Source organism: Seriola lalandi, unplaced genomic scaffold, assembly GCF_002814215.2.
Source record: "Seriola lalandi dorsalis isolate HSWRI2012SDOR001 ecotype SW California unplaced genomic scaffold, Sedor1 jcf7180002054570, whole genome shotgun sequence".
Classification (NCBI taxonomy): domain Eukaryota; kingdom Metazoa; phylum Chordata; class Actinopteri; order Carangiformes; family Carangidae; genus Seriola; species Seriola lalandi.
Window position 1 is genome coordinate 779,994 of NW_019525123.1, and position 27,608 is coordinate 807,601.

At 38.3% G+C, this 27,608-nt stretch overlaps 4 protein-coding genes and 1 long non-coding RNA gene across 6 annotated transcripts; 1 reads left to right on the forward strand and 4 right to left on the reverse strand.

Moving 5' to 3' along the window:
- Nucleotides 1-35: 35 nt before the first annotated feature.
- Nucleotides 36-11,927, forward strand: mcmdc2 (minichromosome maintenance domain containing 2). The gene is made up of 15 exons (XM_023416812.2): nt 36-152; nt 275-405; nt 493-552; nt 695-890; nt 1,094-1,216; nt 1,326-1,427; nt 3,048-3,176; nt 3,382-3,619; nt 3,735-3,940; nt 4,060-4,217; nt 4,692-4,871; nt 5,006-5,145; nt 5,598-5,707; nt 5,942-6,135; nt 11,309-11,927. The coding sequence occupies exons 1-14, from the start codon at nt 50-52 to the stop codon at nt 6,106-6,108; spliced, it is 2,043 nt and encodes a 680-aa protein (XP_023272580.2). The 5' UTR covers nt 36-49; the 3' UTR covers nt 6,109-6,135; nt 11,309-11,927.
- On the reverse strand, nt 6,378-9,179 carry LOC111662829 (uncharacterized). Its single transcript, XR_002761345.2, has 7 exons — nt 9,050-9,179; nt 7,914-7,975; nt 7,742-7,805; nt 7,415-7,488; nt 6,895-6,950; nt 6,606-6,658; nt 6,378-6,462 (listed from the first exon to the last, which is right to left on the reverse strand). It is a non-coding gene; the product is annotated as an uncharacterized LOC111662829 (long non-coding RNA).
- tcf24 (transcription factor 24) lies at nt 10,818-12,268 on the reverse strand. Of its 2 annotated transcripts, XM_023416813.2 has the most exons (3): nt 12,192-12,268; nt 11,216-11,677; nt 10,818-10,928 (listed from the first exon to the last, which is right to left on the reverse strand). In XM_023416813.2, exons 2-3 carry the CDS (start codon nt 11,657-11,659, stop codon nt 10,818-10,820), a joined length of 555 nt encoding a protein of 184 aa, XP_023272581.1. In that variant the 5' UTR covers nt 11,660-11,677; nt 12,192-12,268. The 2 variants fall into 2 exon arrangements, with proteins under 2 accessions (XP_023272581.1, XP_087032920.1); XM_087176794.1 differs by lacking the exon at nt 12,192-12,268 and having other exon boundaries at nt 11,216-11,692.
- A 1,271-nt stretch (nt 12,269-13,539) lies between these two features.
- Nucleotides 13,540-18,714, reverse strand: ppp1r42 (protein phosphatase 1, regulatory subunit 42). Its single transcript, XM_023417000.2, has 8 exons — nt 18,504-18,714; nt 18,254-18,420; nt 18,033-18,171; nt 16,975-17,091; nt 15,157-15,274; nt 14,845-14,964; nt 14,418-14,505; nt 13,540-13,944 (listed from the first exon to the last, which is right to left on the reverse strand). The coding sequence occupies exons 1-8, from the start codon at nt 18,633-18,635 to the stop codon at nt 13,860-13,862; spliced, it is 966 nt and encodes a 321-aa protein (XP_023272768.1). The 5' UTR covers nt 18,636-18,714; the 3' UTR covers nt 13,540-13,859.
- A 3,218-nt stretch (nt 18,715-21,932) lies between these two features.
- On the reverse strand, nt 21,933-27,090 carry cops5 (COP9 signalosome subunit 5). The gene is made up of 8 exons (XM_023416803.2): nt 26,813-27,090; nt 26,331-26,565; nt 25,250-25,378; nt 24,772-24,837; nt 24,416-24,501; nt 24,125-24,236; nt 23,180-23,328; nt 21,933-22,231 (listed from the first exon to the last, which is right to left on the reverse strand). The coding sequence occupies exons 1-8, from the start codon at nt 26,947-26,949 to the stop codon at nt 22,144-22,146; spliced, it is 1,002 nt and encodes a 333-aa protein (XP_023272571.1). The 5' UTR covers nt 26,950-27,090; the 3' UTR covers nt 21,933-22,143.
- Nucleotides 27,091-27,608: the final 518 nt, after the last annotated feature.

A 27,608-nucleotide genomic window follows, 5' to 3' on the forward strand; every position in this document is an offset into this window, starting at 1 on the left:
AACGCCAGTCATGCTAACTTATTGCAACGTTTTACCTTTTTACCATTGAATGAAAATGGCTGACGATTTATCGTTGAAAGAATCAGTTCTGTTCTATTTAGACAGAAGTGGTGGCCTTCAGAAACTGACCGAAGACTGTAAACAATTCAGCGGTAAGCCTGCTGTGAGAAAAATGAAAAATTAGCTTACGCCAGTTGTTAGCATGACGACTGAAAGCACTTAGCTACATTTAATGTAGGATTTCAACTTTACTAACTACTGTCCCTTTTTCCAGATCCTCAACACAACGAGGCAGTGTACAGGTTTTGTATCAGTGTGAATCCTTCTGATGTCATAGAGGTGGATCCAGTATTGGGTGACTGTGTTCTTCATGACCCCCTGAGGGCAACAGCATTGTTTCAGTCTGTAAGTGAAAACTGAGTAAATAGCTATCTAAAATTAAATGTGAACTTTACTGTAAGGTTAACAACCTTTGCCTAATTCCTCATTCAGGTTTGCTTCCTGGCTGTAAAGACTCTTTCACTTGTTGAAAAAATACAAACAGAGAGTCAGGTATGAATAGTACAGCTTCTTCTTTGCTGTGGTTATTGAAAACACTATGTTTAGTTTATTAGTACGCGATGTTACTATGCACCTGACTGGACTGGACTATCAACTCTCCTGTAATAATGTGTTGTGTGGTTTCTTTTTTGAGGTGAATGTGATTCTGAAGTTGACACACCTTCCTCCTTTCCCTGAGTACATGTTGGACCTTTGTATTTTTCCACGTGAATATGGCCCCATGAGGCCTGTCTCTATGGAGGGCCTGGTCATTGCTATGACAAGGGTCACAAAATACACCCAGGGGGCCCGGTTCCTCTGCATTAATGATGACTGCCCCAGTTCTACAGGTACTTCAGAGAAGACACTGTCACCTCAACCCTCATTTTAGGTTTCTTTGAGCTTCCAGTAGTACTGACTATAAAGACACACCACACTCAGTTGGGTTTTACACACAAAATTGTATGTTTTTAAAGCAATCCTCAGACAAGCAGTATTCATAGACTTTTAAGTGGATTCACATTTGATTATATTTCTGCAATTCTGGCTCTAGGGTTTCACCACATCCGAGTCCATGCACCCGGAGCCACAGAGTCAGCTACTGTGAGAAATGACTTCAGCTGCATGACCTGCAATTCCCAGCTGAAAGAGGATGTGAAGTTCAGAGTTTTGGGAGGTGACAATGCAGACATTACCAGAATTGGTTACTGGGTAGAAGTAATGAAAAGAAAAGAGTACTCATTTTTATAATCTGCATGTGTGCATGTGTGTCCTATTGGAGACAGATAAACAGCTTGTGGAGCTCATCCATGTCAAAGCACTGGATGTTCTCAATGCCCATCAGCAAAGTAAACACAGATACCAGTCTGTCACCTTGTTTCTCAGAGGTAGGTTTATATCAGACAAGTTTAGAGTGTGTGTGTGTGTATATTTATATATTTTTTTATATATATATATATATGTATGTATGTATATGTATATATGTGTATATATGTATATATATATACATATATATATGTATATGTATATATATAGTAATTTATCAGATATTTATTTTCATCTATTAAATTATCTGATTATTGCATCATAAATGTTAGAGAAATCTTACATCCTATTTTATTCCGGAAGAGGTGAGGGTAATCTGTCAGCAGGTGAAAAAAAGTGCGCTAGCAGCATGTATTACAACACATCATGATCAGCATAGATCTAAAACACATAACAATATCAAAAGTACACATAAGAGCAAATCAATCATAAAACAACAAAGAATACAAATCATAATATAAACAGTACAGAGTGTAAGGACTTTCATAAAGTTCACCTCATCTGCTTTTTCAAGCAGGACTTGATCTCTTTGTGTTTCTTGGCATATTCAAGTCTCTTTTAAAATCAAAGAACAGCTGCAGACACAACACAAGAATGACTTTTTTTCTAAACAAATGGTGAACTAAACAGCACAAAATTAGTTCCTCTCCCTCTGGTGGAGTGTAAGTACACATCCCTGTTATATTTTAGAGTCCATAAGGTGATTTTGAACTTTACAATAAACATACCTCTAGTAAGAACTTACTTGATTCCTCCAGTGTGTTTTCAGCCTTGAATCATCTGAAGCTTTTGTTGTAAGAGTCTTAGCAATGAAAACCCCCTGGTTTATGTGTTATGAGGTTTGACAGTATACTGCATGACAGCTAAAATTTGCTCTCTGATGGAGACTGCCCATCAACCAATGAGCAGGTCAAGCATTCATGTCTGCTGAAGAGAGACAGGCCTGACCAGCTTCAGAGACTCTGTTGTGTAGCTGAGTCTATTCTGTGAAGCACTCGTTTTGTTTGCATAGTATAGAACAAAATAGTAATTTGAGTTTTACTGGGTTAAAAGGTTCAGTTTCATTTATAAAGGACATATTGTACTATAGATTAATATCCACAAAATTGAATAGTGTAATATTTGTTTGTAAAATTTTATTCTCATCTGTTATATTCACTCCCAGTCCTGAATAATGTGGTTGTAATAGGTTATGTTTACACCCAGTCAAATGTATTGAGGGTTCTCATTAATTTTCTCTGGTTTTCTAAATGAGGCTAACTTTGGAACAAAAACTTAGTGGGGGAGAGTTCAAATAAACAGATTTTTGTGCAGCTAGCCGCACACAGTGCCTCAAGGAGGGATATTAAGTGTTTCTGTCCCCTCTAATAACATTGTCAAGTCGGTACCCCTGAGAGCTTAGCAAATCTCCGCACCAGAATTAACATATTCTGTTGACCCAGTCCTGGTGAGGAATTCAATACACAGGGTTCCCGTTACTAAACATATATGTTAATAAGTGCAAGGAACACTCATTAGCTTGCTGTTCAATTCGCACACAGAGAAATCTTTGTTCTTATGGCCTCACTGTGTGTTTCTCTTGGCAGTGGTTTGTAGGTGGCATGCATGTTTCTTTAATAATCGCTAGGCAGCGGAGAACAACCCCTTTGAGTCTTATTGCTTTGTTTCCCCTTTTCACATAGATGAGCTGTGTAACTCGATGAGAATCGGTCGACTCTACAGGGTGTTAGGCATTCCTGTGCATGTGCACCAGTGGCCCAACATTACCTGGAGTGTTGAGGCAAATAGCGTCCGACTGTGGGAGCCAGAGTGTAAGGCAGTAAATGATCTCATATTTAATCCTGCTTCAAATCAACAGAAATCCCTGACACAGACATATTGATAACAGATATGAATCTCAACACTTTTTGATACGGTATATTCTGATTAATCTACATGATTTTCATATGTTATATGCAACATCATGCATAGTTACCATATTGAAATATCTACCATGTCTCACAATTCTACCTACAGATCCCCATAAAGTCAGTGTCAGTTTCCAGGAGCTGTTGAAGGCCACAGCTTCTTCTCCCTGGAGGTTCCCAGCCATTGTAGCTCACTACTTTGGGTTGGACATGGCTCCTCCAGGCTTGTACAACACACTAAAGCTGTGTTTGTTGCTCAGCTTGGTGCAGACAAGAGCAGATGCAAAAGACACATTTCATTACTTGGATCTCCTAGTTGTCACCACTGACACTCTCATACTAGACAGGTAAAGGAAAGTTAAGTGATTTGAATTAAGGCAACTTGGTGCAAGTGGACCAACTGCATACAGAACCTGAGATTTAATGTTTTTCATTACCCGCCACCGTTTGTGTTTGTGCTAGACTAATGGCATACAGCTTGGGTTTGGCATGTCGTGGGGTCAGACATCAGGCCTCAGGGGAGATGTTTGCATCTCTGTCCCGGGACGAACATGGAGCAGGCACTGCCAACATCCATGCTGGGTCTGCCCTGCTAGCTACTGGGGGCATATGCATGTTGGGAGATCTTGGCTTTTACAAAAAGGACAGGTTGGATTCCATTCAGTCAGGTATAGCACCAGAGTGATTCATATATGATAATAAATTATGGCCCTAGGTAAAAGGAGATGATGGGTAATTTCTACAAATACAGTAACTGGTGTACTTTCCTCTTATGACTTTTTCTCAGTTCTGGAGGGCCGCACAATGTCTATGTTCATCCCGGGGAAGAAGTATGGTGAGGATGCTGACCAGCAGCTTTCCTTCCCAATCCAGTGCAGCTTCTGGGCCCTCACAGACTCCTCTCAGCGGTCTGGGAGGGCAGACTGTGGCGTATTGGGAATAGCAGTGAGTCCAATCACAACACAGTGTTGTATTACTATTGTATAGCTCACTTAAAACATACTCTGAATGTGGACTATCAGGTCTAAATTGAGATTTTTGTGGAAATTCAATACATTGTGTCTTATGTTGATGAAACTTAAGCTTGTGTTGCACAGTACACTGAGCTCAGAAAATGTCACATCTCATTCAACTCAGATGTTGTTTGTAGACAGCACAGGCAAAACAGGAAACTGAGACAATTTACTTTTGAAGGAAGTGCCCTGCCCAGAAAACATTACTTCACAGCAGAGCCCTTGAGAATAATCATTGCTTTGTTTTTTTCTTTTGCAGGGAAGAGGTAGACAATAAACTGTATAACTAGTCAAACAGAGGTTTCTTTAGAGGTTTGTCTCATCATTTTAGAATGCCAGCAGGTTACCACTTTGAAAACAGCAGATAAGACAGCTTTTCGATGTCCTGTCTCTTCTTCGCGAGCAGGAAATGGGTCCCGTACCAATTCAGTTGGCAGATGCCTTTGGCCTGGTCATTCAGTGTAGGGATACGGTAGGAGAGCAAACCCTTCTTGCCCAGACTGTCCACACCCTCCAGCAGGCAGTGCAGCCTGGAAAGCCCCTTTACCCATCCTGCTGGGGGTTTTCTTCTCAAGACTACCAGGAGGTTAAGAAACATTTTCTCTTTTCTATTGTCACGTCCTTTGTATTGCTTTTTAATTAAAATACACAGCCTTAATTTTCATGTCTATATATTTACCTTAAATTGCAATTGCTGTACTCAATTCTATATCTCCCAAGCTGTTAGCCCACGCACAAAGTTTACACGTGGAGCTTAGTCCTGGAGCAGAGAAGATAATCCACGGTTACTACATGGCGAGCCGTAGAGTCCGAACACAGAGCCAGGGTGTCAAGATGTCTGTGGCCTCTATCAAACTACTGTAAGCACTCTACTGCAAAATTAAACTAAATAATTGCTGTTTTAATATTCCATCCTTCCCTTTCTGCCTCACAACTAGACTAAAGAGATCAAGAGTCAGTGTCCAGTGTAATGTCACTATCATCCACTAGGTGGAGAACTCTCACCCAAGCCACATCTTCAGATGACTATTTTTCATTTGGTTATGACATATGTTTACAAACCTTTTTCACTATGGTGACATATTTTATGTTGAACTAAAACTACAAAAATAAATCTGTTTTCAGTTAGACTTCAGGAAGAAAATGTCAAATTAAGTACTAATTTTCAAAATATTTACATGACCTGTACCACTTTTGATTAATTTATCTGTTGCCATCCTACTTGTTACAAATTTAAACTACTTTTCATTCAGCGTATTACTTGGGCAACCGTCCATTTATAAATGGTCCTTTTCATGGCTTTTATTCAAAGGATCTCTTTGGCTGAGGCCCACTGCAAGTTATGTCTCAGGACACGTGTGCTGGAGGAAGATGCTGTGATTGCTGTGCTCCTCTGTGAAAACTCCGTCACTCTCAAGCATGGTACATCTTTTTTCCCCAATCATCACCCTTGCCTTCTTAGTGACACTAATAAACAGTGTACTTACACTCAATCGTTCATTCATGTCTTATTTTCATCATGTAATTAATGCAATTTAATGCTTTTCTCTACTATATGGTTGTCTGTTTAGAAGTATGTCATTTAATAGATGCATATAAAATACAAAAGTGGCCATGATTATTTGTTTTTCAAAGGATGTCCATCTCTTCTTACAGGAGCCTCTGCTCTTGTTATTCCACCTGATGCAGTGTTTCCCTGTGACCTGAATGATGTGGAGGGTTTGCACAGGAGAGACACGACCCTGGATGAGCTTCACCAGAATATCCTGCGCTTCATTTACACTTACGCACCAGGAGCAGACACATACATCACAGAAGAGTAGGACCTCTTTTAAGATCCAAAAACACAGGTAGGCAGAACAACATCACACTAACCATTCACCACAATAATGACCATGGGTGTTGTGCCTTTCATAATTGTGTATATTCATCGAATCGATTCAGATACACAAAAATATCTTGAATTGAATGCAATGCTGATAGAAGGATGCTGGTAATAGGTGACCAAGATCTGAATACATATTTGTAAAAAGAAAAAAAAACATCTAAAAACACAAAAATATGCAGAATAATTAAGAACATTAAATCAAGGCATTTTTCTTATAGACAAATTTTATTTAAAAGAAAAAAATCTGTTAGGTCTCTGTCAACCTGTGACCCCATCTGCTTCAGCAACACTGTAAGAGACATTGAAAAGACATTCAGACAAACAAGAGGGACTGGAGGAAGACAAACTAAACTAAAAGTAACTAAAATGTCAACTAAATCATAATATACCATTAGTGTTACAAGTTTACAGGGTTTGGGGGTCGATACTTACCTTTCAAATGAGGTTTTCCCTTAGACGCCTGGTCAATCAACTGGCTCCGTAACCTTGCCAATAAATAAATAAAATATCAGTTTCAGTCAAAATACAGTGATTTCTACAGAGTCACAACTTTGTCTTAGTTCAGTTAGTCACATTCTCAGCAGCCCATTTTGGTCTGATGGGTAAACGGCGAAAAGGTGAACTCATCATTACTATTTAAAGACAGGAAATAAAGCAGCGACATGAACCGGCCACTTCAAATGCAAAACAGTGAATACATTTTAGAATTGGACTTACTTACCAGGGATGAGATGAGGATGACGCTCATGTTTTTGCTCCATTACAGTGGCTGCTTATCTGTTGAATATGGAAAATTAATGTGTTAGTTCTATACACAGCTGTTTCTTCTGTACATGCGAAACCTTTGTTGTAAATACATAAAGTCAAGATCACTGGGACTACAGTGTTGTAGACAAAACTAAGGCTGCAGCTGGTAATTCAGTAGTCACAATCTCACCACTGTGTTGTCTGATGGGTAAACGGCGAAAATGTGTACTCATCACTATTCCAGCTTCAAAAGTTTCTAGTGCTCAATGTTTGAAAAAGATCTAAGACTCAGCACAGCATTAGCTATATCTAATTTCTCTGCCTGAGATTTAAGTTGATAAAACTTTAATAACCAGTTAACCCTTTAACTAGGCAGGGCAAGTTGAGCAATGCCCTCTTAAGTCATTCTACCAAAATCGTTTAAAATACAGCAATGTTGTTAAAGCTGCATAAATGTTCAGCGGTGCAAAAAATAAAATACTGTAGGAACTCACCTCCTGATCAGCACAGGAAACAAAGAATTCGATCAGGTGCATCTCCTGTCACCATTAATGCCTCAGATATCATGCTAAGGGGAAAAACAAGAAATAACAGGATTGAGATTAACTTCTAAAAAAAAAAATCTACATGCCGTTAGCCACGTTTCGTAAAAACCAGTCCTGACTGATCTTATGCTGGTGATTCAGGTAGTCACAGTTTCACCACCTTATTGTCTGATGGGTAAACGGCAAAAAGTGAACTCATCACTGTGCCAGCAGCAGGAATGCCCTCTAGCCTAAAATCATCACTACACAAAATCAGTCCAACATTTCAGCACTCACCTCAAGTTCCACACAGTGATGACCAGCATTTCGCCATCTGTAGTTTGCGGTGGTAGCCTGACATCTGAAATAAAAAGATCATTGAGTACACAGATTCCACCATGCATGTGCCCTCTCCTAGGCTCATTTATTATAACTTGTCTTTAAAATTTGTTTGAAAACTAGCATGCACCTTAATGTTACCATATCAGGTGTGCCGGACATAGCTGGAATTAGCCATCTTCATCAGCACTCCTAAAAAGACAAAAGTCACACATTTAAATTCGTATACATTTTCAATTTTTATAGTTAGTTTCAATACAAGGTCATCCCTTCAGACAGCCATGATTTCACCCCACAAGTCTGTCACAGTAACCTAACCAATCCTCACAACTAATTACTCTCTGGAGTGATGCATTGATTTTCAGCTTGCATGAATAAGATGTACTGAAGGAATAGCCAATATGGTGACGACTTTTGACTGATTACACGAAGGTCAGAGGGTACAATGTAACACAGCTTGGGAGCACGGCTAACATCGCAGGTCTGAGGACGGGTTCAACAGCAGGTCACGACCTCTGCCATGACCTTACGTTCTCAGCAGGGATCATGATTTCTTTCCACAGTGAAATAAGGGGAGAGGGCAATTCCCTGACCAGCCGCTATTCTGCTGACCTCTGGACAAAATCAGATATGGACAGTGCTGTAAGAAGCCAAATGACACAGAGGGCACTTTTCCCTTTTGAACTGTCTAAAAGAATGATTTATTGCATCACTTAAGGGATCGGACCTGTCTGTAGTGAGACATTGAGAACGAATTACTGGTGGGTCAGTCTGCCGTTGTGGTACATGTGTAGCGTGGCATTAGTTTTTGTACCGACATGTATGCCCATGTGAGCAACAACGCCTTGAAATGAGATATGATTCAATATCAGACGTGATACGGACCGAATAAGACATTTTAAGAGTCAATATAACATTAAATACCATTCCAACTCCACGTGAGTCACGATATACGTCCTTACATCATTGACGAGGGGAGAGAAATTAACGTGTTATGCTAAATGCAAGATACCAATAATGACTGGCTTTGTTACAAGAAAGAAGATGAGAAACTTCATCGTAAGTATTTGAATCATTAAGAAAACTATTACAAGGCAACTGTAACACGTGCTCCTCTTGTCCACGTGGTCGGAATGCTAACTAGCTCTATGCTAACTACCGACAGCGACGTTCCAAGAGGTAACTCCGAATTAGCTTAGAAGCATGTTAAGGAATTGCAACATTTTAAGTTACAGAAGCATAAAAACAAATTTCGCCATTGCCTACCTACGTACTGAAGATTAATCTTGCAGAAGTCATCGTTAAGTTAAGACGTGGGAGGAAGCACGACCGCTCGCCACGGTCTCTCCAGGAAAAGAGGGAGAATTTCCGGTCCGTCCCCCACTAACTGCGCCTCGGAGCTGCGCACTGCAACACTTGAAGTGCACAGCTGAACAGTGACTCAGTAATCAGCACCAACCACCTCCGACTTTTTGACGCTTATATTTAAGCTACAGAAATTACCAATGCATGCATTCTCTCCATGTCATGACATATAATCACGAAGTTTGTTACAAATTATTGATCTATGGTGGATTTAATAGTTAATTTTATTTTCTTAAACTGACTACATTTAAAATATACACGAGTCGTCTTGCCCAATAATTTGCATACCTACAACCTCATGTCCTTCAAACTGTCTAGACTAAACATATAGCAACTGCCCTTACGCTTTCTCCTTAAAATGTTGTGATTTGCCCATGCATTTAGCAATATTTGAAAAGTTATATAATAGAGTCAGATCAATTAATCCAACTAAATTAAATAAATGAAAATTGAGTGATCGAGTGTCGATTAAGTGTCGAATAGACACAAGCAGCATCATACCACTTCTGGTTCCACTGAAATGTTACATTGTTGAAATGTTTAATGTAGCTACATAGGTTCATTTTCTTATTTAACTCCATTAAAAAGTCTGTTGTTGATTTATATAAATATAGGTAGGTATTTCTTGTTTGCTTTCTTTTTAACTTTAAACTTTAAACACAGCTGAAACATCTATTTTTATTTCCTTCTTTTTTTAACGTTTAGCCCAGTGGATTTCTAAAGTCAGCGCTAACCTATCAGCCTAGGTCTATTATATATTCTCCAGCCAGGTGCAGTAATTGTGCTGCAAATTAATTTAACTTAATTTCACCTGTTAAAATCTAATTCTTTGTTTAACCTACACGCAACCACAGCTGACCGCCTGAATGATAAATGAATTATGAAAAATCTTAAATGACCAGCAAATATAGAGCTAATAACTCAGTGTTGAATAAATAAAGCATACTGCTACTACTACTACTACTACTACTACTAATAATAATAATAATAATAATAGTAATACTCCTACTACAACTAATGATCATTATAATAGTAAGTATAATAATGATTATGCCCTGACAAACTCAATTTGGGCTTCCAATTATTGTACGTTTTCTTTTTCTTTTTTCAAATATTCCTAATTGACAAGGGCATTTTCATTGATTATTTATAATCGTCAGAACCCGAGGAGACTCGTCTTCTTTCACTGAAGTCATTTATTCACAAACACATTTACAACCATGCATGTAAAAATAAGAAGGAACATGAGATGAAGAGCCTCTATTGTTGACTCTCTGACAGACCACTTCACATGACAGATGTTAAGTTATTCACACATGCATTTAGTGCAAATGTTTCAACTCAAAGTGCACACCTCAAGCATGACGGGCTCGTTACCCCATGGAATCTCTACAAATATCATACCTGGGACATGTATGGAACTGCACAACGCAGGGCAAACAGGATTAGCCAAAATAACAACAGAAACATAATGTATGCTTTCTCAAAATTTGTACAATATAATTCACACAATATATTAATTTACAATGTCTTCCTATTGGTAGGTCTTATTGGAAGTGAAATCAGGAAGGCTAATTGTTCTACAATCATAAGACATATGCTGCTGCCAAAGTAAACAGCATGAACTCATGCAAATATGAAATTGTTTCATACAAATTATGTAAGCCTATTACTGGGAGGAGGACGATGATGGGCCTTGGTTCTCTGACTCTGAAGCAGCTGTGGTGTTCAGGAACTGTCCGCTTGCCCCGACGTACAGTCTGGATCGCATTGGCCATTTCTGTGGAAGATAATTGTTAATAAAAAAATCTAAAATACTACTGAGGATGTTGTTGCATGCTTTAAAATTTTGTTACATAATCTATATGGTAAGAATTACTGATTTTTTCTCTTTTCCAGTGTAAGCTACAGTGTGTGGTGAGAAGTTTTGTTCAGAAATTGTTAATCAAAAATAATTTAATAATGTTGACTATATTGACAAATTGGCAACAAAAACAAATCTAACAGACCTTTATTATCATTATTATTATTATTATTGTTGTTGTTGTTGTTGTTGTTATCACTGACCTTCACTGGGTGCAGGTAGCCTTCACCTTTCAAAGAGTGTAATGCCTCTGTTTGTTTTGTGCTCTCTCCCTCCTCCGTGCCTTCCTCTTGTAGTGTTCGAGTCAAATGGGCAATATAGGTGGTGGCCAGTATCAACACGTCGAGTTTGGACAGCTTGGTGTCCGGCGGCACTGACGGCAAAGTCCTTTGTAGCTCCAGGAACGCGTTTCTCAGGGTTTGCACTCGGCTCCTCTCCCGTGCTGCGTTAGCTGCTGCCGGGCGTCCTCTGCCGCCGAGCCCGCCGAGCCCACCGAGCCCGCCGGTCTGGAGAACCCTGGCCCGCTGGAGTTCTCGACGACGACCGTCCGGACTGGGGCTGGAGCTGGGACTAGATGCAGGGCTATCATCCACCACCACCCCGGAGCAAGTACCGCTGTCCATTCGGAGCGTCTGTCTTCCAACCATCAGGGTGCACTTATAGTCCTGAAGATTTATATTACAAACACACGTCACTTTAAGTAGTTTAACCAGGTCGTTATATGGCACGTGTTATTTGAACTGAAGTTATAACTGAAAAGACTATTTTAGAGACAAGTTATTAATTATTTACTTATACAATTGTTCTACTTTTAAGTTAACTTTGAACTTGTTGGACTTGTCGAAATCAACAGTTTCAAAGTTGTTACATTTGCATTATTTATTAAACCATAACTCGAGTTTTCATTATTAAAAATGTCTGTTGTCAAATTGCAGGGTGCTCCAAATTAAACAGACAACACATTCAAAGTCTACAGCTCATCCCCAAAAAACAAACAAAACGTGAAAAAGCCAAATGACAGAACAGACAGCTGTCCATAGCTACACCAAAGACACCCAAATGTTTGCTGATTGCTCAGTGGCATGTCAGACGACCTGCGTTAACAAATGAAGTGCGTGCCAGGAATTTTGCCAAACTCATAAGAACAGTTTCTGGTTGATCGTCTGATATGGAGTTTACCTCTGGTATTTCTCAAAGGCGCTGTCTTGAAAAACGACATGAAGGCAATCCAAAGAGGGCTTCGATAGGGCAGAGAATTTGCTCTTCACTCTAGAGCAGTCCCGGTCGACGTCCAGTTTATCCTTATAAAGTGGTGCGTCTGCAGAAAGGTGCGCAGCAGTCCCTGTATGCGCATCCAACACTTCACCTGTGTGCGTAAAACTCTCAGGAGCCCTTAATTTATTGGATACACAAAGCGGTGGACAAGTATTTCACTCCAACGTAATTAATCACTCGCCCCATAACACTCCCTCGCAATAGAGAACACTGCTCTTTTCCCTTTCCTAACTTATTTCTGTCTGTGGGCAGCAGAGGCTCGTTTTCAACGCCAGAGGCAGAACTCTCTTTTCCTTTAACACTGATATGTGGTAGGACATATCCCACTCTAATTGGCTGAGAACCTGACACTGTATTTTTTTTTAAGCCTATCAAAAAGTGGTAACGGGAAGAAATTTAGTCAAAATTACCTCAAAAATGTCATGGTCAAAAATAAAGACTACTCTTTCAAAACGCAATTTGCAATGGACCATGAAGACAAGCTGACAAGCGTAAGGTGATATGCAAAACATTTGACTAATTGCCAGGGTGTCTTGAATTGCAAGCTCATTGGAACAGCTAATAAATAAACTCCAGCACTGCAATCAACAGGCAGGCATTGAGGAAATTCTTGCTAGACTCATAAATTAATCACTCTGATTTCCAGGGCTCCAAACGGAGATGTCGGCAAATTAATGAAAGGAATTATTCATAATATGTATATCCTCGGACTGTTCTTAATAAACATTGTTTTTGTAGGGATGGAGTAACAGTATTGCTCCCGGCCACTAATTATAAGGAGAAGTTAAAGAAGGTTAAGTAAGCTTGTTTCCCTAATTACCCTGCATCTTTCAGGGGTTACACACCCACGTGGATCCTTAAAACTCATTCAAACATTTAGCAACAACGATGGCAACAAATAGATCCGTTACTGTATTTGCTATAAAAGAGGACTGGATCATTGATCACAGTTGTTTGAATAGAAGCATATGTTGTTAGCTTTGGATAATGTAAAGCCTTGTAATAGTAGGGCAAAGTGATCATTTAGATCGTGCCACTCTGCATCTTGTGGATCACTTATTTACCAAATGCATGCAGAAGAAAAATTACACACACTATATCAGCAGTAACAGTTTGAGTTGGATAAATTTACTTATATCCTCAGACCCAAAAAATTTAATTAGAAATGAACCAGCTGTGAAAGTGAGGGGAAGTGTGCAAATCATTCATTCATTGTTTAATTGTTTAATTTTTTTTCAACAATAGTAGACAATTTGAGCTCCAGTAACCCATTTATAACAATGCAGATTTCGTTATATACATTTTATCTTTGCTATCATTATCATTTTAACATTTTAGTGTGTTGTTGAAATCAGATAAGGCAGACTATATAATTCATGAGGTCAAGAATATTGCAGCTAAGAGTTCCTGGACATCACACCAGGCAGACGACAGTGATTGTTCTATGACTTCCTTAATATACAAGGATAAAAGATCTGCAGCTGCTATGACCAAGTTGTCTAAATAAAGCAGTAGCGTTGTTAGTCCTGTTAGGGCTCTGGGTGGGGAGTTCATGGATTTGCTAGGTTTGTCTTAAGCATCCACATGACTGCAGATGGCTGAGGAGAAAGCCACATGATTGAGAGGCCCAATCATAGGAATCTTTAATTTTTGCACCCTATGAGATCAGATAAAAACAAGAGGAAGCATTATCAGATTATGGGTCAACAATCATAGAACTGTTCTCCCTCAAAGACTGTGGCCTAAAATTTAGTACATATTTAATAGAGATTGACAGCACTATTATGATATTCCCATTACATAAATAAAACTGTTAATCAAGACAACATAATCACAAAATAGAAAGTTATTTGTCAAGCAGGAAGACTGAGGGAAATAAAAATAACTGATACTATAACACTGATCTAAAAAACATTTCTTGATTTTGGGGAGAATTATGAGAGATCAAACCTATTAACATCATCAGACAGAATATTGATAATTTCGTCATATAACACATCAATTCTGTAAAACAGCTGGTTCTATAGTTGAAAACATATAACATTATTTTATGTCTACAAAAGCAAATAATAAAATAGAGTCAGGAAAAATGTCTACTCTCAAATTAACTGAGATCCATGTGAACTGGACCTGAGAGGCTGCTGCGGCTTCCACCTCTGCATGCTAGGATGGCTGTAGATGTGACCAGGATGTGGACCCTGACCCATGTTAAAGTCATCTGGAATATAAACAAAGTCAAAGTTATACATAGAATACACACACACACACAAATTCAAATGTGTCAAAACTAACCCAGCATAATGAAGTAAAGAATGATGAATGTGATGACAGCAGAAAATATTGTGAAAGTCTTTAAAAATCCAGTTCACACTATTTTGTGGTTTCCAAATTGTATTAAAGAAGTATATAAGGATTTAGCTATTTCTCAGTATTGTCAAGTATTATCACACTTCTAATACACATAAATAACCAATACATCACTAAATCAAAGAGATGACCATGCTAAAACAGAGGATAGCAAATAAAAATTAAAAAAGTACAGAATTTAGTGACTTACTTGTTAAGGGTACAGACAGCATGTGTGTCTTGTTTTTTTTCTTCTTGGCCTCTTTAGATGCTTTCCAGTTAATAAGGAACTGTCTGGTTAATTCTTTAATTTCCCTTCCATCGAGAACCGCTGCAAAAATTAATAAATAATTTAAACAAACAAAAGAAAAATTTGAAATTCAAAAGTGAACAGTATATTTTTATCATTTTACCATTAAGTGAAAATAGATTTTTTTGTTTTAAATAGTCTTGGTAAGTCAAAGCAATAAAGTGCATTTACAGATTAGGATGTCATTGAGCAACAAAATGAATAATACTTTACCGAGGCTTTTGCATGCAGTAATCAGGTGGTCCCTGTACTTTGGTTTTTTACACACAGGATTGCCACTCAAATCCATTTGAAGCAGCTGAGGCCAGAGACTGAACACATCCTCTAACTCCTGAAAATGCACAAAAACAGAAATTTAACCTAATGTGTGTTGTTTTTGTTTTAACCACTAATGTTTCAAATGGCAATACTGTGTCTCTTTGCTATGTTCAGTAACTAAACAGGAAACTACAGAAAACTTTATTTTAAACAAAAGTAATGTATTTTTATGATATGATAACTAATCAAAGACAAACATCAGACAAACTTTAAAAGGACATGCTATAAGTTGAATGGTAATGTTAAGTACAAGGGCCAGTGGAAAGTGCATAAACAACATATCAGTCTATTTTAATAAACACTGTCGCCGGTGTCATGTAACTACAAGTTTTCTCCTGGGGCAGTGTGAGGCTGGCTCCTCTAGCGAGTTGCCTGCAGTTGTATGTTTATCTAAAGGCACATTAATCCAAGCCTGGAAATATGAATACTCTCTGGACACGCTCTGATTGTTCATTGCCTTCCTGTCTTGGCCAAAGCGCTTCCACTTTTCCAGCTCGTGCTGCAATCAGTTCAGAGGGGACCCCTGAGCACCGCGCGCTCCCAGGCTTTGATAAATGATCGTGTCAGGGCCGTCACTCAGAAGGCCCTCACTGAAGAGCAGCCCAGCGCCAAATTGCCCCCCACGCGGGGGCGTGGAGAACAGCAAAGGCTGGATACTCACTGAGCTTGACTGGCTCTCTCGCCTGGACTAATGATGGGCCAGTTATGAACCTGCATTTGACCAGGGCTTCGATTCCCCTGTCCTCTCTGCCCTGCACACAGCTAACGGCCTCTGAAGATGCTCCCCATTTGTCACCCTGGCTGACTGCCTGTCATAATCTATTTTAAAAATCCATAACTTTTCCTCTGGATTCTGACCAAATGGCACAGAAAAATGGATCGATCCTTTAGAGTGCTGTCTTTGCAGAATCAATAGTGGCAGATGCTTTGTATAAATTATAGGAGATTTCTGCTAAAAATGACACATGTACAACAATTACCTGCATCACCGTTCGCAAAAGAAATCACTTATGCTGAGAAAGTAGCCTTAGCAAAGTATTCAATTATAAAGTGCTTTCAATGTGTCATCCCGGTGTTAAATCCTGGTTAAAAAAAAAAGAAGAATTTGAGCCCTTTTAAATGAAGTCATCAACCTTTTCAGTTAATATATCAATTCAAACAGAAAAATTACTGCCATCAGAGAGTGAGCCTCAAAAACAAGCAGGTCATTTTTCAAAGAACTGAGAGAGCATAAATCATATCTCTGCCACAGATGAATCTCCCATAAAGTTAAGTACTGGTGGTTTAGGGTATCAAATGGAGGATTCTAAGGCAGAGAGGAAAAATCAGCCTCCCAAGGAAAAGGAGAAACTTGTGCTTGTTTAAAGCTGTCAGTGAGAAAAGTCTCAGGGGAATGGCTTGCTGATTTGTTGAATAATTCTGACCCTGTGCAAGTCATGGAGACTGGGAACCTATAGCAGGATTTGCAGGATTTGGTTCTTTAGAACCCTGTTCTCCATATCATTTCACACATCACTGCAGAAAGCTACGGAACAATGTTTATGATGACCTGATCAACTACTAGACGGTATGTTGACTTTAATACGCTTTCCTTTGACTTCACAGAGTACAGCAAGCAGTCAGTATTTACTTCTGCCACACCGGAGAAGAATTCTTCAATGGCAACTTGTTTCACAAACACTTTTAGTTACGTTTTTAAAAAGACATATTTACCTCCATATTGTGCAGTTTATTGTCAGAGGCATAAAGATGCTGGAGTTCCTTTAGCACTGCCAGGTCCCTGATATCATCAATGTTGTTATTATTGATATTCAGGACACAAAGAGATTCCTGTGTAAAGAATTCAGATTCACAAAGTTAAATTTACAGTTAATTTTACAGTTAATACAATGACTATTACAAACAAATATCTCATTGTGGACCTTGAAGGAGCATCTCCAGGAGAGAAGGAAGAGAAGGAGAAAAACAAGCACACTTAAAAAAGGTACATTCTGTGTGGTTGAATGTTTAACCTTACAGTTATTCAAATATGTAACAAAACTTCCCAGAAAAAGGCAAAAATCACAAAGTACTTTAACACGTATTTATTATGGACACACCTAATAAGTCTGTTTACATAACCATAATTGTCAGATAATCTCTTTATGGTGCTTCTGAGAGGAAGCACATTACAGAACTATTGTGTGTGCCCAAAATAAATTTGCACTTTACAGTATTTTTATCCATTTGGATTAAGCATCTACATTTGCTCTCTTTAAACACCTGAACTACTAGGATCATGTCCAAATCATACTGTAGATAGTGCTGTTGTTAAATATTCATCTTGGTTTGAAGTTCTATAACGGTGCATTTATAAAAAGCTGGAACTCTTTAAATTTGCACAGCAATTTCTTTAATTATCCAAACAAACAAGAAGCTGAGACTTTTGGTGTGTTTATCCATGGCCTGCCTTCAAGCAAACAGACCTAACTGATTTGTCAGACCAGAGAGAGCAACAGAGGTCTCTTTGACATCATCAATCCAAGCACAATATTGCTTTTACATGGATCACTCGTCTCTGAGAAATCAGAGATATGTGATAACCTACCGGGTTGATACACCACAAATATCCTTTTGTATAAAAAGTTAAAATTAGGCTTTCCTGTAACCTTTTGATTACTTAAAAAATGTATAATTTCAAATGAAGAGAGACCAAATTATGTGGGGAGTATGTATCTACCTTTTTTTTCTCATACTATATTTGTAGTGAACAGTGTAAAAATAGGTCATACAGCGAGTGAGAGGAGAGTCCTGGGGTCAAAGAGCAACTTCTCCCCAGGTGCCAGCTTCTGATTCTCCAGATGAAGCTCCTGGAGTTCACTGAGCTGCTCTAAGCCCTCCACCACTGTAATTCTGTTTCCACCAAGATACCTGCAGAGAAGACAAAACACACACATGATTATACAAACGTAAAACAGCACAGGACAATAATCAGTTAAAATTGTCTACTTACAGTTTGGAGAGCATCTGCAGATTAGAGAGACTGTCTATATGAGTAATGTTGTTGTTCTGCATATAGAGATGGGTGAGGTTGGAGGCAAAGCCAAGGTTGCAAATGTGTGTGATCTGATTATCATAGAGGTAAAGAACAGTGAGGTTTCTGCACATGGAGAGATCACCCTGAAAATAAAATGACAACGTCAGGCATAAAAGAACAAGAAAATCACAGAATTAAAATGTCAGCGTTAGTTATGCCTACTTACAATATCTTCAATATTCTTGCCTGAAAAGTGGAGGTGGGTAAGTGTCTTGAGGTACTCTGGGAAGGAGAGGCCCCTTTTCTTTTTAAAGTGGTTTCTAGATTTAGCAATCAGATCTATGTTCAGATGTACCATGGTGGCCCGTCACAGACACTGCTTCAGAGAGGATCCTTTTCAGCTTCAGCCAAGCATTGAGCCCGCAGCAGTGGCTACAGCTGTCTGTTGGAGAAGAAAAAAGACACATATGAGCTGAAATAGACCTTAGCAGGCAAACAAATGTTACTCTGATGAACTATTTACTAATACAAACTTACTTAAGCATTTGTAATCAGGAATGACAGACAAACATTAACCTTGTACACAACTTTAAATGGCATAAAGCCTAACTGTCAATTCACAATTAGGGATAATTGATGAAAGAAAACATCACTATTCACCAGGAAACTTGTGAAGAGGCCAACGGGTGAGTGGCCACTCAATTTGTGTTGTAATGAGAATGGTCAATTCCCCAAGCAGTCTGAGCAGAGCTCCCACTACTTCCTCTTATTCAGTACCCATGGGTCTTGTATATTAGCTTGACCTGACATTGAAATATAAAATTGCACTTTGATCTCCCTTTGCAAATAGGCATTATAATACATCACCTCTCCATCTGCTAGTTATACGACAGTCAATACGTGTTAACAGTGACAGTAAGCTGAAATATAGTGGTGGGGAGCGAATGGAAGAAAGATGTGACAGCGGGTCTTTTCCACACTTGATCTCAAAGCATCGGACCGAGCAGTAGGAGACAAGAGGCACTGATCGATACGGCTGAGCTGAAGTATGGACATAAGCTATTGGTTAACTGAACTTATACACCCCTGGGCATCTTCTCTCAGGAGACTTGTGGACAGCAGTTAATCACTGTCAAATAAAGTGTGACACTCAAGGCTGTCCGGGTGCAGTAAGCGAGGGATAAGACATATCTATTAAAGTTAATGCAGATAACCAGTGGAAGGTGGAATCCACATAGCCAGAGAAGCCTCAGAAAACATCTCAGAAGGGTGTTATGAATTAAAAATTCGCCTCGGACATATTAAATAACATTAGGCTGCCTTCAGTTAGCTTAAAAGCTATTGTAACACTGCAGCATTTTCTGTAACCACATTTAGCCTGATTTTCCCCTTATTATTATGAATCTGAACATGTGTAAAATATGAACTAAACTCTCCTACCTCTCTGGTGAGTAGCAAACCTTAAAATGCGGGCTAGCTAAAAATTTTTACGTACGTATTGCAAGTTCGGCTGTTTTGTTTGAGGCAAGCAAAGCTGTTGCCATGGAAACCACGGAAGTAGTGCGTCACTCAAGTCACAGAATATGGTGCAACACCGACTAAGTAAGCAGCCATGTTTGTTCAATTAGTTTTAGCAATATTATTAATGTTACAAACACACATTCATAACCATTGTTGCAATTTTAGAAAAAGACCAGTAGTTACTAAATTAAACATCATATTAATTTAAGTTATTGGCATTTTAGTTGTGTAATTGCAAGTAAAAAATAAAAGAGAAATTGATATAGATAAATTATGGGTCTAAGAATTTACGAAATGTATTAATGTTAACTATTTTGTAGTGTAAGTGGTATTTCAAAATACAACAAATAAATAATAAATACAAATAAAAAAAAAGATGAACAATGTCCTTATGAGACACAAGTGAACACAAATCATATCAACTGAACTAAATGGACACTAAAACTTTCTGTTCATATTTTCTTACTTGCTCTCTCTACGCAGCAACAAGGATATTTTTCCAGGCTATAGTGTCTATCTTTCAAGGCAACATACCAAGTCAGGACCACAACTCTCTTCTCCCAGTGACCCCTGCATTGTTAATCTATTTCATGCCATGACCTGGGTTTCCTGTGAGGGAGTGACTTGCTGCCACTTATGCAGGAGCACATGGCAGAAAGGAAATGTAGCACCTTCTTAGCTGGGTTCAGCTTCACACACAGCACCACGTTGTAGATTTATTTCTGCTGAGAGCCAAACTAAACATAATATCGCCTGATCTTAGTAGGGTCATTAGATCTATAGGGTCTAAATACTGTATCTTCCCATAACTATTAATCATGAGCCTCATCAATCTGCTGCTCTCATATCAGTGCTGAATCTCCCAGTTGTTCCAAGGCAAAGGCATTCCACTGCAATCTGTAAAAGCTTTTTGTTAGTAATGAGGAACATATTTTGGAATTATAAAATTGCTAAATGTTAAAAGAATAAAATAAAATTCACAGGTAATGGATTTTTGGCTGCCCACAATTTGACTTGATTAGAATTTACATAATTTTTCCTATTCCACCTTTAGTCATGCATACAAATGTCCATCTGGTGATAATCACAATATTTACATGTCCAACGAGTTCAATATGTTTCACTGATTCTTAAATCACCATGAAAGACCAAACATTAGATGAAACTATTTTAAAAGTGCATACTCTAAATATTTTCTCAGTACTGTGACAGTCATCCATGTAATACATTTAAATATCTGGCAAAAACATTAGCTATTCAGTAGAACGTGTGTGCAGAAAACCTATACAACAATCTCAAAATCCTAAATTACATTAAATATAATCTAATAAGTTTCCCCTTCCTGAACCGCTCCACTGAACACCCTCCATTTTAAGACATGGCTTAAATAATGGTAAAAGAAAATCATTATAAGAAGTGGTGCCAAAACTCATGCGCATGAGAAAAAACAGACACCTCCTCTGTCCCACTGGGATTCTCTCCTTTGCAATACATGACATCAAAAATATACATGTAGCCATTACAATACCATAAAAAAAAGACATGACACAAACCCATGTCAAAGTGGCTGTCTGTAAAAAAAGGCAGACTTGGTGAGTGTCTGCTTCGATGGAGAGCAGACACGTTGGGTGAATAGACTCCAGTGTGTACGGCTTCTGTTTCTGCACTGCATCACTGCCACACCATAGCCTGACGAGCTGGCCACTCTGCCGGACTGTGTACCACCGAGAGCCAAACTGTGCTGGGAGTGACTCCGCAGAGACATCCCACACATGGCAGCTGATTCCCTGTGAGCGTATGCAGAAACTTGAGTTTGTTGTTCCATTATGTAACGCTATGACAGACTACACTTGAAAGACTGACTGATGCTAGGTTAGGCTGTGCGTTAAATGTGTCCATAGTGTGTGTCTAAATGTTCGAGTGCAGGAGAATATAGGCCCTAAGATTTTTAGCAACTGACGGGAAACAATGCTGCAGTACTTCACACCTTAAGATATATTTACATAGGACTGAAGATATATACCCCGGTGAAACTGTTCAATTTCCCAGGTACAATATACATTATGTTGCATAAGACATACCTAAATAAACTCATGATTTTGTTTAGAAAGTATGAAACACCAACACACAGAGGTTGCATTTTTATGTTTTATTTTATGCAGCATGAATCCTGGGTGTATTCCTTAGCTACTTCAAAAACAAAAGAAGAATTTGAATAAAAAAAGTACTCCCAAGAGAACTCACAGATAATACTACTCTTAGCAGTTAAACCATAAACCAATAAGTGCTAGACATGCACAAGAAAACATTTCCAGGTGAGACTTAAATCAGCTAATAGTTCAGGTTTAATTTGATGTGTTGATTTGATTGAAGAGTTTGTCCTTAATGACCTGCGACATCAGGCCATGAATTGCCTCTATGGTTGTCTTGCAGCTAAAACAAAGCACATTGAAAAAATGGAGATTAGTAATTATCCCAAACAAATACAGCATACATAGAGATGTAAGATTTACATTGCAGACTTCCAAGAGTAATAAATAGTGATTCTGATTTGTAACCTCTTAATAGTACTTTTTCTCGATCTGTGAATCAGATATGACTATGAAACTATTATTAATAAACATTGGTGATCTTAGCTTGAATTATATTTTGGATGGTTTTAATCACAAAAATAATTATTTATAGTCTCTGAATAAGACAAAATCATTGAAAAGTAATAATGCTACATGGTTAACATTGTTCTTTTTCTGTTTTTATTCACACTACTTGTAATTCAAAGGGTTTTTAAAAAAAACCAATAGACCCCACAACTCATAAAATGAGTCTAGAGTTGAAATGATTGATGATCAATTAGTCCATTGACGTGAAATTAATCAGTAACTATTTTTTTTTTTTTATAATTGATTACTTGTTTTAATCAGTCTCTGTTTTATTTCATTGCAAACTCAAACTCTGGGTATTTTTCTGACATTTATTGAGAAATAATCTGCAGATTAATCAATAATAAGCATAAGCTTGATTGTAGCATTAAATCAAACATTCAACAAGATTTTAAAACACTCAAGAATTTCTTTAAAATTATTTGTTAAAATGTGATAAAAACAACTTATTATATATTATTATATAACGATTATTATTAAATTAATATTATTATTAAATTAAAATAAAGATAAAAGTGTACTATCGTCAAATCAGTAGAGTTGGTAAATACTGTAAATCATGCAGAAACAAAATATAATGAAATTAATTTAAAGTTCTTTTTAGGATGTACAATATAGAGAAAGCACTGGGAAAGCAGGCTACAGTCAAAATAACACTGAAATTATACTGCCCAAAATAAATGAAAATCACATGAGTTGTTGTTTAAGGAAAAATATTTACCTGTCCCGTGTTGCTTTGGCCAGTTTGTCCTCAGACTTCCTGTCATGTGTGTCCAACCCGAGCATGAAGCTGCCTCTGCCCAGCTGAGCCTCCGACTGCTCCAGCTTCTCCGACAGGTCAAACACCTGGCCTGTGGTGTAGTCCGAGTTCTGACCGTCCAACACACACACACACACACACACACACACACACACACACACACACACACACACACACACACACACACGAGCGCACACACAGAAACCAATTCATGCACAATTTGCTAACAAAAGCTATATAGCAGATTTTCCACAAAGAAGAAGAATTTTTGCAGAATGGCAACAAATCTGTCTAACAAGCTATAGGAACACTTTGTACGCTGTGGTGAATGAAACGAAGTCAGGGAAAAGTTTGCTTAAGGTGAGGCCGTGTTTTTAGTGGAAAAGGTAATTAAAACACAATGACACAGGGGCCCCTGACTAGGGTGACAGTGTAGCAACTGACAAAGCATGTCACCCATGAAGCAGCTCATTCTTGACATCTAGTCAATTCATCTTCATCCAGAATGCCAAAGAGCTAACTGTTTGGATAAGCCTGATGCCTATTTAGACTGTTTAGTCAAGCTCGGGACAGAGTGACTGCAACCACAATGGGAATTCACATGAGGGGCTTTCGATCTTTAGAATGAACTGCAGGGGAAAAGCAGATGATCCACAGTGAACTATGACAGCATCTGTATCACTGGAGTCAGGTCCAGCTTTAATACTTATCTCCCTTGTTAAAAAGTTTAAATTAAGCTTATTACCAACATCAATAAACAAAGGCGCTTTGCTAACAGGCTGCAATAAATCACAACATCACAAGCTGGTGACCACATGTCTCAATGAGTTATAGTGTAATAATTAACCATAAATCAAAATGTCAAACAATTAGTGAATATTTTGATTTTTGAAGTTGCATACATACCGTGAGGAGACTTGAGGAGCTTAAGGTATTGACCCAATATTTATTCCAAAGGAGTTCCAGGAGCTTTCTATCAAGGGATGACTTAAAGTAAGTTACCTCCAAGGCGTAATACCTACATAAGACAAATCAAAAGCAAAGCAAAGCAAAAACATGAGGCATACTTGTATTCAGTCACAGAGTAAAGAACAAAACTGTATTTAATTACTGTAATTAATTTTAAAATAATTTACATACTTATGTAAGTATTCAATATGGTGATAACATTGTAATATACTGTATATCAACACTCACTGTTTACAGTGTACACCAAAGTCTTCAATCTTGTTCAGAGGGATTGTCTGATATTCGGAGGGTCCTTCATCGGGAGGTTTGTAACCCTGAAAATCCAAAAGAGGAAATACTGAGAAGTAACAACAGAAGAAAAAGCTTTTCTACAATAACAAGGAATTAATTAACAAGATAAAAAGGCAATTACAAGATCACAAATTCTAGTTAATACAGCTTAATAAATACACAACAGTAAAACAAAAATTTAAAAACTACAAATATGAACAAAAACACAAATGCACCAGAAAGCATTAATAGCTAATATTTTCATTACTTGAAACTTTCAGTCTTAAAAAGAACTGCTGCTATATTTGCTTTACCTTTGGGTAGGTTCTGAAGGCGCCAAGGTTGACTTTCCCCGCAGAAATAGTCCGAGTGGGGTCGATCTGTTGGAAGCAAGATACAGTAGAACAGGAAAACAAAGTCAGGGGTCATACAGACCTCAAGGGACTACTCAAATCTGGCCACCAGGAGCCCTTTGCTATGGCTGTCAGTGTGCTGAAAATACACACTTAATTATATGACGCCCATGGCATTTAAAGACTGCTAAACCAAATGAAGTGTAAATAGCATATATGGTTGCAATAGCAAATTATTCATCTGTACTACATGGAAACCTACAACTCATACATCAACAATCTCGCCCCCCTTCTCAGTTACAACCACATTACATATTGTCATACTTAGAAAGAAAAGAACTTACTTTCCTGAATATAGTTTTTAATGGGGCATAATTAGAAATCCCTATAAAACAAGTGTTTGACTTGAAATAACAATGGTTACTATTTCTTGTCTTACCACAACGGCCACAAAGGGCTCCTGAAACTGCTGGTTGAGCATCTGAGTGCTGACATCAATGCCCGAGAGCCAGCATCCATAGCCTGGATGACTGTGATACCAACCAATAGCATTCTCCAGCCGGCCAACCTGAGGGATTAGATGTAGTTTGTTATTCAAGACATGAAGCCTGTACTATTTCAAAACGCAGTAATATACAGCAATACGACAGATATGGAAAAATACGAATAGTATGAAAATAATGATTGAATATTATCATTGCTACCAGTATATGGTAAAGTGTAGAAGTGGCAATTTTGGGATCTTTTTTAAGAATATGACACTGTTAATCTGAGTCACAGAACAGAAACAGAACTAAATTATGGTGGTAGTGCGGCCATGTTAGAAAGCATACTTTTGCACGGCCATTTGAGCCAAGACTCAGAAATTAATAACAGTATTGAACAGGTGAGACAGGGCTGGGCAATATGGATAACCCTCCTCAATCACTGTACATGTAATTTCTTGCTGTATATTGATACATAGAGATATAGTAAATTTGATCCGTAGTCCATTGAGGAAGAGTTTGTGATTGAAATAACCAGAAGGGACTGTTTGCTTCTGACTAATCCAACAAATTAAATACTTTACAGAGCATGGCGCTTCATCATATTGATGCAAAAACCTTATAAAAGATTTCAATATTTGCATACAGTAGTCCTGCTCATTGGTTTGCAACAGTGCCTGAACACACTCAGAGATAATAACTAAATAGTAAACATTATGGCAAAATCTCTGAGGGCAGACAAATTTATATCATCTGACGAGAAAATATCAGCGTTGTGTTTTATCTTAAGAAATAAACCTGGTGTATGTTTAATCCACACATTACAAACAAGGGGTTTTTTAGAACAACTGAATGACATTTGCCCAAGTCTGACAATAAAAAATGTGGTTACAATTAATAACATCTACAGACAGTGATGCATTGCAAGTCGACATGATGTAACTCTTAATAGTGTATGAGGAGAGTTTGGTTTGTTTCTTCTCAATTATGAATTAACTGAGATGTCCTTTAGGTGAGTGGAAGTCAGTATCAGACCTGCTTGGCGTTTTCAATGTAGGCAGCCATGTATTCATATGCTGCAGCCTGTGCGTTGACTCGGGTTTCTGTGCCCTCCACAGGTAAGGCAAAGCTGTCCATAATGATCATGGTTTCACCGTCGACCTTCCCCAGCATGAGGCCCATCACCTCCAGGTTCCCTCCAGACCTGGCATGCATCACCATCTTCAACAAGGCCAAAGCTGAGATCTTGCAATACTTGAAGTAGTGATGACTGCGGGGTCAAAGAAATAATATATATATATATATTCAACATTAGCTACGTTAAGTTTAATCTTAAGGAGTAGATCAATTTGCAAGTACACACCACACAACGTTAGCTGTACTGGTGTTGACAAACAAACTGACGAACAACTGCTAGTTTATGGCAAAACACGTACCGTGATACAACAGACCATACCAGAAATGTACATTAACAATTAAACTGACCACTAAATACAACAGTACTGTTGCATACTTACTCCTTTGTCCATGGCTTCGCAGCGAGGATTTCTTGTTGTTGCTTTTTGTCATATTTGTAAATTTCATCTATGCTCTGAACTTCCTGCATGCTGTTAGATAGCTCCCATGTTTTCTGAGCAGTGCTGCTGCCCGCCATGATGACTTAGCTGAGCACAAAAATTAGTCGTTTAAGTCCCTAGTTCTGCTCAAGTAAGCGAAGTACTGTTGTGTTTTTTCAAGTATTTGATACCGTAACAGGGCGAAACATCCACTTGCTCAGGGAGCCATGACAGTGAACGATACCAATACGCCAAAATGCAATCGCAGGGGACGTTTGTCTTAATGTCATATACATATGCAATTTATGTGTTTATATGCTACACAACATTTTTTACATTAAAACTGAACCACACATGTAACAATTTTATTCGGCTTGCAAGGATTTTTCCCGTGTTTAATACTCGTGTTAAAGTACCACCACCCCTCTCACAGAAACCAATGGTTTAACCTTGAGAGGAAGTCAACTAACCGTTGGGGACGCACTGACATCTAGCGGTGCTTTCCAGAAAGACAGGTATGTTTGTTTGGGAAGCCTGTGTGGACTTGCAGCACTGTACTTTTCGGGGTGGTTGGGGTGTTTCACGAATTGATAAAACTGAAACTAATGGTAATGTGTTTAACGAAACGAAATTTTTACGACAAAGCCCGAAAGCGAGACTTAAAGGACTAAAAAGGCTGGTTGGTACTTGACAATTAGCTTAGTTGTTTGTAAATTTCACTATTGCAAAGGTTTATATTGTTATAACCATTTAGACA